A 14,543-nucleotide genomic window follows, 5' to 3' on the forward strand; every position below is an offset into this window, starting at 1 on the left:
GTTTTGCCTAAATAAAATCACTATGATCTGTGCTTTAATGTTCTGAAATAGCTCCTGACAGTGTATTAGGACTTCTGCCTGCAATCACCTGTTAAAACTCCAGAATCCCACGGTGACTGCAATTTCACAAATATGCTGTGAACCAAAATCTGTAATCACAGAAACATTCCCTGCAATCCCCAGTTTATTTTTATGGCGCAAACAAGAAGGCCACTGATACACAATGTATTTGCTGACAGTGTGTTTCTGAGGATTTAACCAACAATTTTAGGCAAAATCTTATTCCAAATGAATCTAGAAAACTGTATACTGCATACTATAACTATTTTAATTAAGACAAAATAAGTGTTGTATGGATTTCCTTTCACTTAAACTGAATGTATGAACTTGGTTTTATATAGAGTTGTGTCCGACACCATATTTATCTGCATCAGACTGACAGAAGCCTTACGTGTTACGTTCTGTTGTTAATATGTAGATGTGCAGATTCACCTCTACTCCCTCCCCTACTGTCTCCCTCTATCCCCGCCCCTACTCTCTCTCCCCTGTGCACCACTGACACTGGTGGGAGGGGTCAGAGTTCATACCAACTGTCATTACATTCTAATGTGATGACATCATTTTTATCAGCAGTCAGTTTTATTATATATTTATTAAATATCAACTGCAACATACAGGAGCAAAATAGTTTTGCTTCCATCTCATCTTTCATTACAAATTGTGTTCTCCTACCTGGAAGTTCTCTCTGATCCGTTCTGGATTAAAGCTTTTAGGAATGACCACAACCCCTCTCTGGCAGTTGAAACGCAGGGCAACCTGCGCTGATGTCTTGCCGTACTTTTTGCCAATGGCATTCAAGATAGGATCCTTCAGAAGAGGTGGGGAGGACACATTCACCCTAAAAGAAGGAAAATCACAATTCCCTTCATTACATATTCTGGTATATTACAATTCCATATACATTCTACAGTATATCCTTATTAAACCATTTAGAAGCATACCTAGTGAGCATATAGTTTTATTGACTCATCTTATACATGTCAAATAGCAAGCAGATGAGCTACGAACACGTTTCATATACTTATTTTCATACCACAGTGAAATGGAAAAGTTAACAATTTCACAATAATTTTATTATTAGTTGGTGAAAATGAATTGCAGAAAACACAAAGGTGTGAGATTCACTTAGAGAATAAAGCCAATCCAGATTGTCAGCACGGATGGTGTAATGGTTAGCATTACTGCCTTACAGCACTGAGGTCATGGGTTCAATTCCCACCGTGGCTCAACTGTGTGGAGTTTGTATATTCTCCCCGTACTTGCGTGGGTTTCCTCTGGGTTCTCCGATTTCCTCTCACAATCCAAAAATATACTGGTAGGTTAATTGGCTCCCAACAAAATTCACCTTAGCGTGAATGTGTGTGTGTGTACATGTGATAGGGAATATAGAGTGTAAGCTCCACTGGGGCAGGGACTGATGTAAATGGCCAAATGTTCTCTCTGTAAAGCGCTGCGGAATATGTGTGCGCTATATAAATAACTGGTAATAAATAAATAAATAAATAAATTGCCAGGTGATGCATTTCTGGAACGTAATTAAAAAAAAGAACAAGTGAAAGGCAATGACCGCTCACAACCACAAGATGGGGCTGTGCGCTGCCATATGCAAACGGCACGTACTGTAATAAAATAAATATATATTTTGCACAAGTGCAGACATTTTTGTCCATGCGTCCACTGGATTCGACCTGAGCTGCCAACACAAGGAGAAAACGTTTAACACACCTCCCTCCCCGCTATCCTCAGCTCCCCTCCATCGTGGACCACAAGTATATATTGGGATGTATTGATAAACAGTTGCGTGTCGCCATTAATGAGCCTTCATAAACGCAATTAAAATTATACACTAAAAAAAAATTGCCAAATAAGTAACACATTAATGCTTTTGATAAACTCCTATGACGTCTGTAACATGTCTATATCTGATTTAAAGCGGATGGTAATAATTACTCACCATGATTCATCGCGACAGGTCCCGATCGGACTGTAGCCCACGATGACAATTTCGTGTTTCCGGCAGAACTCCAGTAACTTAGGCTGGGTGAAATAGGGATGGCATTCCACCTGCGCCGACAAAGGTATTGTAAGTGAAGTACAGTCTACAGTAGACCAGTTCCAGCAGCTATTGTAAGGGGGGTAAACCAATATGTGTCATTTAAATTCACTTGTCGTGAGGCCCAAAGTGATGTCACTGGCTCCTAGTGCAATGATTGGCTGTAGTCTCATGCACACAAGATGGCTGAAAAGTGAAGTTGAGTACAGTACTGAATAAGCAACAGCAGTACTGAGATTTACAGCTTATACAGTAATTTAATGAACTGTAGATTTCTGCTCAAATTAAATATAAATGTAAATAATCACATCTGACATAAGTGATGTGGACCTTTCAATGCCTCCTATGTGAGGTTGAGTGGATGTCACGCCTTCAGGTAGCCGCTTTCACGCCAAATACATCATATTACAACCAGCATCAGGTAGATAAATAAATGTAATTCCCCCCCTTGCAGTGATCTGTCCAAGGCACGCCTTTTTTTTCTTTAGCTCACAATAGAATCTTATTTATTATAATAGTCCCCTGCTAATTAAGTATATTATCTGCCACATGCTGCAGGGCTGAATATTTAAGTCAGGTAATTCAGTATTGCTCCGGTTCCGACACATGTGCTGCGATTCTTATCGCTCACACTGATAGGCAGTATAGGTGTGCGTGCCGAGTTCACACATGCGCTCAGAGAGGGCCGTTGGAGGAGGAGGGATCGTTTGGAACCCTCTTTGTACGCCAAAACCCCTTCTAATTGGAAGAAATGAGTCATCGGAAAGTAACGCCATACGAAGATGGAGTCAGTTCCAGCACGCAGAGAAAATTTTTGGGTTTGCTGAATAAAAAGAACAATACTGAATAGTCCGTTACTTAACGAGTGTTTCTGTCTGTGTAACGCGTCCATATTAAGGTATAATGACTATATAGGTCCCCATAGTGATTTCACCACGGTCTTACCTGGTTGCTGGTGGGCTTGTGTTTCAGTCCAGGCTTGTTCAGAATCAGTTCCAGCTGCCGGCGGTTGAAATTGGAGACCCCCAAAGATTTCACTAGGCCGGCGTCCTTACATTCCTCCAAAGCCTACAGTACAGAAAGACACGTCTTTACCAACCCGTACCGACCAAAACGTTTCCGCCCTGCGCTAATCTTTACATCATGGTCTATGTACTAATGGTTATTCATAGGCCTGTCAATAGCAAACCGGTCACGTGAAAGCAGGACTAATTACAATGTACAGACTGCGGCACGCCTGCCATTCCAGAGGGCGGAAAAAACCTCCAAAGCCGTTATCACACTTTAGGACGGGCCTTAGCCGAGTATCAGACTCACCAATCAAATCATATTCCAGCAGCAAAACTAGGTTAAATATATCTGAAACCGGGTTCTACTTAACAACAGAAATCAGCCGCCATATAAACTGTACGGCGGTACTAAACCATTCACACACCGATACTGCATTACTAACATCACTGTTCACATAGCTTTCCTCATTCTCTCACCTCCCAAGTAGCGCAGAGATCCGTCTTGTGGTAAAGGAACTTCCCGTTTTCATCTCGCGGGTAGATTTCATCCCCCGGCTGCAAGAGAGAACAAACAGTCATATTAGTGCATATGGATTATTTTCCAAAAATGGGCCCCATGACACATTTAATTTAAGGTAGGTAAATGGAATGACATGCACATGGTTAATGTCTAATATAGTGTCTCCATTGGTTATAACCCATCCAACAACCAGGACTGGCAACAGGGGGGGACTAGGGAACAGCTGTGCTAGGCCCCAAGGTTCTAGGGGGCACTAGAAGGATTAGTACAGATAACCTAGCTCTAACTGTTGCCTGGAGTGATCAGCAGGGGGCAGAGCTGGCTGGAAATGGGCCGTATGTTACTCCTGAGCTATGTGTATGGGGCATGCAGAGCTGGACGCATATAGCGGCATGCCCTACCCCCAGGTGTGCGCTTGGTGTGGTGCGCATTCACATCATTTGTGCGCACTTGTACCTGCGCCTTACTACCTGCACTTGTTACACCAGACAACAGGCGCTTATGTCCAACTCTACACAGCCCGCCGTGCCGTCTACACGACCTCACTCTACGTGGACTATGTCAGACCGCCTCGCTCCAATCCAGTCACACCTCTTCTGACATAAGTAATGAGGGGGGGATTCCGCAGAGCCCGTGCCTGCATGCACTTATTTCCAGAGCGAAAACACGCAAGAAATGCTCCGCAAACAGGCGCGCATTCAGAGCTGCAGCAGGACCACAATGTATAGCAGAAGAAAAAAAAAGAGCGGAATATTATTTGATACCAAATGATGTCAAAGTACCAGATGGCCTACAGGAATAAGGGTATCTGTTTACACGTTCCTCCTGGATCCCGTACCGCCATACGAGAGTAGCAGAAACATTGTGTGACAGGTGACGGTCACTGTAGAGTCTTATAGGCTGGGGGAGGCTGACACTACAAAGCCAAGGCTGGGCATAAACTGAGGTAAAATGTCTGATATTTTATCTGACAAGCTGAAACCCATCAGATAGCGTATCCATACAACCGTGGCCAAAAGTTTTGAGAATAACAAAAGTATTGGTTTTAACAAAGTTTTCTGCTTCAGTGTTTTTAGACCTTTTTGTCAGAAGTTACTATGGTATACTGAAGTAACATTACAAGCATTTCATAAGTGTCAAAGACTTTTATTGACAATTACATTCAATTTATGCACAGTCAATATTTGCAGTGTTGACCCTTCTTTTTCAAGACCTCTGCAATTTGCCCTGGCATGCTGTCAATCAACTTCTGGACTACATACTGACTGCTGGCCGCCAATTCATGCCTAATCAATGCTTGGAGTTTGTCAGAATTTGTGGGTTTTTGTTTGTCCCGTAAGATAGACAGACACACATCATAGCAGTGTAGATCTCTTAAAGCTCTTTACCTTAAAGGCCATCGGCAGCTCTACTATATACAAATCCACATAATCCAGCCCTAATGTTTTCAAGGTCTTCTCCAACGTTGGTCTGACCAGTTCCGGTGGGTGGCACGTGTTCCACAGCTAGGAACAGGGAAAAACAACACAAAACAATAAATCATCAGTGAATAATGTTTCACAAATCGAATAAATATCTGTTTTTCCCCCCACAATATTTTTAATCAAACTTTATTCGGACAATTGAATAACTGTTGGTGGTCTACATCACGCAGGTTCCAATGCACATTTCATAAGTGAAAGGGGAAATGTTTTGGAAGAACTTTTAGAAACCTCTCGGCTATTTGTGTCTGTGGATGGGAGCCAGGCGATGGGGCCAAGAGGTGTCTGGTAGGCCCCTAAGTTTCCTGGAAATAGAGGAGGATCTGCCACAGCTTCCTAGGACCAGGAGTCCTTCCAACCAGAAACGGGTTGTGTTCTCTAATCTTGGGAGAGGTCACAACACAGAGCTATCTGCCAGGAGAATATTCAGTTACTCATCCGTTTACTGAAAGGTTTTCTCAAGTTCCAAATAGCAGGAGTAATTCCTGGGGGACAGGGGCGTTATGGCCAAGGACAACGCTACTTATTTTATTTTTAAACGTTACTATTAATTTGGAGATATATGAAATCACCAGTTTAGATCATCAGTGTCACATTGAATTATACGCATGGAGAAGGCTTGCAAGGATGTGGCCAACAATCTGGCCTACGGTAAATACAGCGGCTGGTGAGTTCTAGATTTATATTAATTTGACAGGCAAGCAAGGCGGTACTTACTGAAATTTAGCATGGTGGCCTTTTCCAGAAACCAGTAATGGAAAGTAAGGTTAACGTGCCTAAATGCTTTGTGTCATTTATTCTGGTTATTCATTTAGTTCTCTACATAGGGGCCAGAAGAGCGACAATTTTGGGGGTAATTCAGACCTGATCGCGGCTGTGCGTTTTCGCACTGCAGGCGATCAGATCTGAACTGCGCATGCACCGCAATGCGCAGCCGTGACGGACTGCAGCACCTGGTATCGGCGACTAGCGACGGGATGGTGCGAAAAAAGCGATCGCACGGGCGGTCGCAAGGTAATTGCCAGGAAGAGGCCGTTTGTGGGTGGAAACTGACCGTTTTACATAAGTGTCTGGAAAAACGCAGATGGGATCAGGCGTTTTCAGGGAGGGTGTCTGACGTCAGTTCCGACCCCGATCAGAAGGAAACAATCGCAGCAGCAGAGTAAGTCCTGGGCAAAATCAGTTTGTGCAGCTCTGCTACACATGCGATCGCACACTTGCACAGCGAATTCTCCCTCCCCCTGTAGGCGGCGACTATCTGATCGCAGGGCAGCAAAAATCACTGCCTAGCAATCAGGTCTGAATTACCCCCTTAGAAAGAAGGTGGGAGAGGTAGAACGGGTGTAAAAAGAGAGGTCGTTTGAAGGTAGTAAGTTGCATTTGTGGTCTCTATGGTCAGCAGAAAGATCCATTGTATGGGGTCAACCAATACTCATGTGAATGCAACCTAGTAATTCTCTGGCCAGCATGATGACATGATTCTCAGCAAACAAAATGGCCGCCTCCATAGTGTACACCTGGATTGTGGTCTCGACAAAATGGTAGATGTGAGCTTTATGTGGTCCACTTACTTTCCCACAGTAGAAGATATCTTCTCGTTTCACTTTCCCCTCTGCAATCTTCTCCCTGATGGCCTCTCCCACCTCATGCTCGTTATAATATACGAAGGCCCCATCGATGTGACGGTAGCCAATGTCTATGGCCAGTTTTACAGATTCCAGACAGGTTCCTTTAGGGGTCTACAAGATACAAAACAGAGGTGTTTAAAACAAAAACAATCAGTAAATATATAAAAAAAAACCCCATATAAAACAACCCTAAAAAAGTCAGGTTCCGCCTTCATTGTGAATACTTTACCTGCCATGAACTCACAGTACTGAGGTCTTGGCTTCTATTCCCACAAAAGGCCCTGTGCGGAGTTTATATACAGTACTCCGCCCTTCCTTGTGTGGGTTTCCTCTGGGGACTCCGATTTCCTCAAACAAACCAAACATATACTGGTAGGTTTATTGGCTTATAACAAAAATTAACTCTAGTGTATATGTGTGTGTACGTGTGGTGGGGAATGTAGATTGTAAGCTCCACTGGGGCAGGGACTGATGTGAATGGCCAAATATCCTCTGTAAAGTGCTGCGGAATATGTGTGCGCTATATAAATAACTGTGAACCCACTGCCTACAGGGGATTGGAGGAAACCACCCACTGGGCTGAGCCACTTTTCATACAGGTTCACTCTTCCTTAGGAACCAGGGTCGCCACTGAGGCATGAGGTCTCGCTTTCTGCCTCACACCTCAGTGATGCCACTGGTTCCTAGAGAATTGATAGGCTACATCTTCAAGGCCATTAGCTCAGTCAGCAACCTGGCTACCTCCAATGTCTTGGTATGTTTTTGTTTTGTTCAGAGACAAATATGTAGAGGGATTCTAAGCGGCAGAATTACCAGTCTTACTGATGGCAATAACACGGCGCAGTGATGTCTATTAAGTGCCGTGGCAGAATGTACAGTACGATGCTGCAATACCCCTTTTGTGATCACCACCTCGGTATAACGATAGATCAAATGCAGTCAAATAAACGCTTTATTATTTGAATAAATCTCTTTTAGTCTATACAGATTTTTAACAAACTATAAATAATAAATTAAAATACATCTGTTTTTAAACTTTTAAAATCTCATTTATATTTTAAATATAAATTTCTACTTCAATATTACAATGAAGTCAAAGCCCTAATCTATCTTGTGTGCGCTCATCTATGAAGATAACACAGTTTTTGTTAAATTACTGAGGTAAAGTCATTGATTTTTTTTTTTTTAATTGCTTCAATATGTGATGGTAAAAGGACTTTATTGCCATTTTTGCGTTCCAAATAATAAATACATTAATTTGTCACTTTATAAATAAAAGTGATAGAAATCGTCAGGCGAGCTTCTAAATTGCTACTGGAAATGATTGTTGATAATTTGGCAAACCTATAGAGATGTAGATTTGAGACGTCTTAATGTAAGTATTAATCCATGGTTCTTGGCGTCACCCGAGGAGCAGGGGCGTCAGAAGGTTTTTAGGTTGGGGGTGGGGGGCGGGGCAAGATATACTCTCATTTTGGCACCCCTAAATTGCTGAATCGCCAAATGTCACCCCCTCAAACCAGCAGCGGCTCTCCCAATAGCCACACTGCTGCTGGGAGAGCCGCTGGCGGTGGAGACTGGAGATGAGCAGAATTGTCCCCAAAGAGCAGCACCAACAGGGAGAGTTCTATTCTTTTCTTTAGGTGGAGCGAGAAGGAAATCAAAGGGGAGCAACAACAAAGGGCAGAGAGAGACTGTGAACAAGCGCAAGGAACAAGATGGGAGCTGGTGGTAGACGTTTATGAAGAGAGAGCAAGAGAGGCAGAGAGAGAGGAGAGAGTGAGTGTCAGAGATGCAGAGAGAGGAGAACGGCGGGAGAGCGAGAGAAGCAAGAGAGGCAGAGAGAGAGGAGAGAGTGAGTGGCAGAGATGCAGAGAGAGGAGTGCGGCGGGAGAGCGAGAGAAGAAAGAGAGGCAGAGAGAGAGGAGAGAGTGAGTGAGTGGCAGAGATGCAGAGAGAGGAGGGGGACCGAAAGAGATAAATAGAGAAGAGAGATGAGAGAGATGCAGAGAGAGGAGGGGGCTAGAAAGAGATAAATAGAGAAGAGAGATGAGAGAGAGGAGAGAGAGTAGGGGGATAGAAAGAGATAAATAGAGAAGAGAGATGAGAGAGATGCAGAGAGAGGAGGGAGATAGAAAGAGATAAATAGAGAAGAGATATGAGAGAGATGCAGAGAGAGGAGGGGGATAGAAAGAGATAAATAGAGAAGAGAGATGAGAGAGAGGAGGGGGATAGAAAGAGATAAATAGAGAAGAGAGATGAGAGAGATGCAGAGAGAGGAGGGGGATAGAAAGAGATAAATAGAGAAGAGAGATGAGAGAGATGCAGAGAGAGGAGGGGGATAGAAAGAGATAAATAGAGAAGAGAGATGAGAGAGATGCAGAGAGAGGAGGGAGATAGAAAGAGATAAATAGAGAAGAGAGATGAGAGAGAGGAGGGGGATAGAAAGAGATAAATAGAGAAGAGAGATAAGAGAGATGAGAGAGAGGAGGGGGATAGAAAGAGATAAATAGAGAAGAGAGATAAGAGAGATGCAGAGAGAGGAGGGAGATAGAAAGAGATAAATAGACAAGAGAGATGAGAGAGAGGAGGGGGATAGAAAGAGATAAATAGACAAGAGAGATGAGAGAGAGGAGGGGGATAGAAAGAGATAAATAGAGAAGAGAGATGAGAGAGAGGAGGGGGATAGAAAGAGATAAATAGAGAAGAGAGATGAGAGAGAGGAGGGGGATAGAAAGAGATAAATAGAGAAGAGAGATGAGAGAGATGCAGAGAGAGGAGGGGGCTAGAAAGAGATAAATAGAGAAGAGAGATGAGAGAGATGCAGAGAGAGGAGGGAGATAGAAAGAGATAAATAGAGAAGAGAGATGAGAGAGAGGAGGGGGATAGAAAGAGATAAATAGAGAAGAGAGATGAGAGAGTAGAGGGGGATAGAAAGAGATAAATAGAGAAGAGAGATGAGAGAGATGCAGAGAGAGGAGGGGGATAGAAAGAGATAAATAGAGAAGAGAGATGAGAGAGAGGAGGGGGATAGAAAGAGATAAATAGAGAAGAGAGATGAGAGAGATGCAGAGAGAGGAGGGGGATAGAAAGAGATAAATAGAGAAGAGAGATGAGAGAGAGGAGGGGGATAGAAAGAGATAAATAGAGAAGAGAGATGCAGAGAGAGGAGGGGGATAGAAAGAGATAAATAGAGAAGAGAGATGAGAGAGATGAGAGAGAGGAGGGGGATAGAAAGAGATAAATAGAGAAGAGAGATGAGAGAGATGCAGAGAGAGGAGGGGGCTAGAAAGAGATAAATAGAGAAGAGAGATGAGAGAGATGCAGAGAGAGGAGGGGGCTAGAAAGAGATAAATAGAGAAGAGAGATGAGAGAGATGCAGAGAGAGGAGGGAGATAGAAAGAGATAAATAGAGAAGAGAGATTAGAGAGATGCAGAGAGAGGAGGGAGATAGAAAGAGATAAATAGAGAAGAGAGATGAGAGAGAGGAGAGAGAGGAGGGGGCTAGAAAGAGATAAATAGAGAAGAGAGATGAGAGAGATGCAGAGAGAGGAGGGGGCTAGAAAGAGATAAATAGAGAAGAGAGATTAGAGAGATGCAGAGAGAGGAGGGAGATAGAAAGAGATAAATAGAGAAGAGAGATGAGAGAGATGAGAGAGAGGAGGGGGATAGAAAGAGATAAATAGAGAAGAGAGATGAGAGAGATGCAGAGAGAGGAGGGGGCTAGAAAGAGATAAATAGAGAAGAGAGATGAGAGAGAGGAGGGGGATAGAAAGAGATAAATAGAGAAGAGAGATGAGAGAGAGGAGGGGGATAGAAAGAGATAAATAGAGAAGAGAGATGCAGAGAGAGGAGGGGGATAGAAAGAGATAAATAGAGAAGAGAGATGAGAGAGAGGAGGGGGATAGAAAGAGATAAATAGAGAAGAGAGATGAGAGAGAGGAGGGGGATAGAAAGAGATAAATAGAGAAGAGAGATGAGAGAGATGCAGAGAGAGGAGGGGGATAGAAAGAGATAAATAGAGAAGAGAGATGAGAGAGAGGAGGGGGATAGAAAGAGATAAATAGAGAAGAGAGATGAGAGAGATGCAGAGGGCGGGATGTACTAATGTACATCGCCGCCCATCGCCGCCCTGCGCCACGATGCTGATCGCATATGTACTAACATATGCGATCAGCATTGCGGAGGACAGCTCTTCCGATAAGAGCTGTCCTCCGCGATGCACAACGGCAGCCTGACTTCCAGGATTCGGCCCCAGGAGACAGTGTGCGCATGCGCGGGGTGACGGGGGCGGCCACAGGGCATGCTGGGAGGGATCCGATAGGATCCCTCACACAGCGCCGCGGAGAGAAGCCCATAGGCTTCTATGGACTATCGCCAGCTAAAGCTGGCGAACCCCGCCGCGGCGCTGACCTGCCGGACGAGGCTTAGTACATCAGGAAAATGCGGTAAACAGGGGGTTTACCGCATTTTCCGCTTAGTACATCCCGCCCAGAGAGAGGAGGGGGATAGAGAGATGAGAGAGAGGAGGGGTCTAGAAAGAGATAAATAGAGAAGATAGATAAGAGAGATGCAGAGAGAGGAGGGGGATAGAAAGAGATAAATAGACAAGAGAGATGAGAGAGAGGAGGGGGATAGAAAGAGATAAATAGAGAAGAGAGATGAGAGAGATGCAGAGAGAGGAGGGGGATAGAAAGAGATAAATAGAGAAGAGAGATGAGAGAGATGCAGAGAGAGGAGGGGGATAGAAAGAGATAAATAGAGAAGATAGATAAGAGAGATGCAGAGAGAGGAGGGGGATAGAAAGAGATAAATAGAGAAGAGAGATTAGAGAGAGGAGGGGGATAGAAAGAGATAAATAGAGAAGAGAGATGCAGAGAGAGGAGGGGGATAGAAAGAGATAAATAGACAAGAGAGATGCGAGAGAGGAGGGGGATAGAAAGAGATAAATAGAGAAGAGAGATGAGAGAGATGCAGAGAGAGGAGGGGGATAGAAAGAGATAAATAGAGAAGAGAGATGAGAGAGATGCAGAGAGAGGAGGGGGATAGAAAGAGATAAATAGAGAAGATAGATAAGAGAGATGCAGAGAGAGGAGGGGGATAGAAAGAGATAAATAGACAAGAGAGATGAGAGAGAGGAGGGGGATAGAAAGAGATAAATAGAGAAGATAGATAAGAGAGATGCAGAGAGAGGAGGGGGATAGAAAGAGATAAATAGAGAAGAGAGATGAGAGAGATGCAGAGAGAGGAGGGGGATAGAAAGAGATAAATAGAGAAGAGAGATGAGAGAGAGGAGGGGGATAGAAAGAGATAAATAGAGAAGAGAGATGAGAGAGATGCAGAGAGAGGAGGGGGATAGAAAGAGATAAATAGAGAAGAGAGATGAGAGAGAGGAGGGGGATAGAAAGAGATAAATAGAGAAGAGAGATGCAGAGAGAGTAGGGAGATAGAAAGAGATAAATAGAGAAGAGAGATGAGAGAGATGAGAGAGAGGAGGGGGATAGAAAGAGATAAATAGAGAAGAGAGATGAGAGAGATGAGAGAGAGGAGGGGGATAGAAAGAGATAAATAGAGAAGAGAGATGAGAGAGATGCAGAGAGAGGAGGGGGATAGAAAGAGATAAATAGAGAAGAGAGATGAGAGAGAGGAGGGGGATAGAAAGAGATAAATAGAGAAGAGAGATGCAGAGAGAGTAGGGAGATAGAAAGAGATAAATAGAGAAGAGAGATGAGAGAGATGAGAGAGAGGAGGGGGATAGAAAGAGATAAATAGAGAAGAGAGATGAGAGAGATGCAGAGAGAGCGAGCAGCAAAGAGATGCAGAGATAGTAGCGGGGGCAGAGAGAGATGAGAGAGGCATAGAAAGGAGAGAGATAGGGGGACAGAGAGGAGAGAGAGATGCAGAAAAGCAGAGAGAGGAAGATGCACAGAGAGGAAATTAGATGAGAGAGAGAGAGGCACGGAGTGAGAAAGAGGCATAGAAAGGAGAGGGGGGGGGGGGGGCAGAGAGGAGATAGTGAAGTGCAGAGGAGAGAAAGAGAGAGGCAGAGAGTGGAGAGGAGAGAGATGTTAGAGAGGCATAGAAAGGAGAGAAAGAGGGGGCAGAGCGGAGAGAACGAGAGAGGCACAGAGAGGAGATAAATAGAGGCACAGAGAGGAGAGAGAGAGAGAAAGAGTGAGGGGGCAGAAAGGGGAGAGAGAAGCAGAGAGAGGAGAGAAAAAGAGAGAGGTGGCAGAGAGGGGAGAGAGAAGCAGAGAGAGGAGATAAGGAGAGGCACAGAGAGGAGGGAGAGATGAGAGAGAGAGAGAGGAGGCAGAGAGGGGAGAGAAGCAGAGAGAGGATGTAAAGAGAGGCACAGAGAGGAGAGAGAGAGAAAGAGAGAGAGGCCAGAGAGGGGAGAGAGAAGCAGAGAGGAGATAAAGAGACACACAGAGAGGAGAGAGAGAAAGAGAGGGGGCAGAGAGGGGAGAGAGAAGCAGAGAGAGGAGGTAAAGAGAGGCACAGAGAGGAGAGAGAGAGAGGAGGCAGAGAGAGGAGAGAGAAGTAGAGAGAGAGGAGATAAAGAGAGGCACAGAGAGGAGAGAGAGATGAGGGAGAGAGGAGGCAGAGAGGGGAGAGAGAAGCAGAGAGAGGAGATAAAGAGAGGCACAGAGAGGAGAGAGAGAGAGAGAGGAGGCAGAGAGAGGAGAGAGAAGCATAGAGAGGAGATAAAGAGAGGCACAGAGAGGAGAGAGAGAGGAGAGAGTGAGTGGCAGAGATGCAGAGAGAGGAGTGCGGCTGGAGAGCGAGAGAAGCAAGAGAGGCAGAGAGAGAGGAGAGAGTGAGTGGCAGAGATGCAGAGAGAGAGGAGGACCGAAAGAGATAAATAGACAAGAGAGATGAGAGAGAGGAGGGGGCTAGAAAGAGATAAATAGAGAAGAGAGATGAGAGAGATGCAGAGAGAGGAGGGAGATAGAAAGAGATAAATAGAGAAGATAGATAAGAGAGATGCAGAGAGAGGAGGGGGACCGAAAGAGATAAATAGAGAAGAGAGATGAGAGAGATGAGAGAGAGGAGGGGGATAGAAAGAGATAAATAGAGAAGAGAGATGAGAGAGATGCAGAGAGAGGAGGGGGATAGAAAGAGATAAATAGAGAAGAGAGATGAGAGAGAGGAGGGGGATAGAAAGAGATAAATGGAGAAGAGAGATGAGAGAGATGAGAGAGAGGAGGGGGATAGAAAGAGATAAATAGAGAAGAGAGATGAGAGAGATGCAGAGAGAGGAGGGAGATAGAAAGAGATAAATAGAGAAGAGAGATGAGAGAGAGGAGGGAGATAGAAAGAGATAAATAGAGAAGAGAGAGATGAGAGAGATGAGAGAGAGGAGGGAGATAGAAAGAGATAAATAGAGAAGAGAGATGAGAGAGATGCAGAGAGAGGAGGGAGATAGAAAGAGATAAATAGAGAAGAGAGATGAGAGAGATGCAGAGAGAGGAGGGAGATAGAAAGAGATAAATAGAGAAGAGAGATGAGAGAGATGCAGAGAGAGGAGGGGGATAGAAAGAGATAAATAGAGAAGAGAGATGAGAGAGATGCAGAGAGAGGAGGGGGATAGAAAGAGATAAATAGAGAAGAGAGATGAGAGAGATGCAGAGAGAGGAGGGGGATAGAAAGAGATAAATAGACAAGAGAGATGAGAGAGAGGAGGGGGATAGAAAGAGATAAATAGAGAAGAGAGATGAGAGAGAGGAGGGGGATAGAAAGAGATAAATAGAGAAGAGAGATGAGAGAGATGCAGAGAGAGGAGGGGGA

General features: G+C 44.4%; 1 protein-coding gene across 1 annotated transcript in view; it reads right to left on the bottom strand.

The window, feature by feature from the left end:
- Positions 1-14,543, bottom strand: part of LOC134933701 (aldo-keto reductase family 1 member D1-like) — a 72,868-nt gene that overhangs the window by 3,576 nt on the left and 54,749 nt on the right. Inside the window, exons 2-7 of the mRNA XM_063929092.1 lie at positions 6,696-6,863; positions 5,032-5,148; positions 3,601-3,678; positions 3,059-3,181; positions 2,015-2,124; positions 733-898 (exon numbers count right to left, since the gene is read on the bottom strand). Coding sequence (XP_063785162.1) covers positions 733-898; positions 2,015-2,124; positions 3,059-3,181; positions 3,601-3,678; positions 5,032-5,148; positions 6,696-6,863 — 762 coding nt within the window. The remainder of the gene's footprint in view (positions 1-732; positions 899-2,014; positions 2,125-3,058; positions 3,182-3,600; positions 3,679-5,031; positions 5,149-6,695; positions 6,864-14,543) is intronic.

This window comes from Pseudophryne corroboree, chromosome 6 (genome assembly GCF_028390025.1).
Source record: "Pseudophryne corroboree isolate aPseCor3 chromosome 6, aPseCor3.hap2, whole genome shotgun sequence".
Taxonomy (NCBI): Eukaryota; Metazoa; Chordata; class Amphibia; order Anura; family Myobatrachidae; genus Pseudophryne; species Pseudophryne corroboree.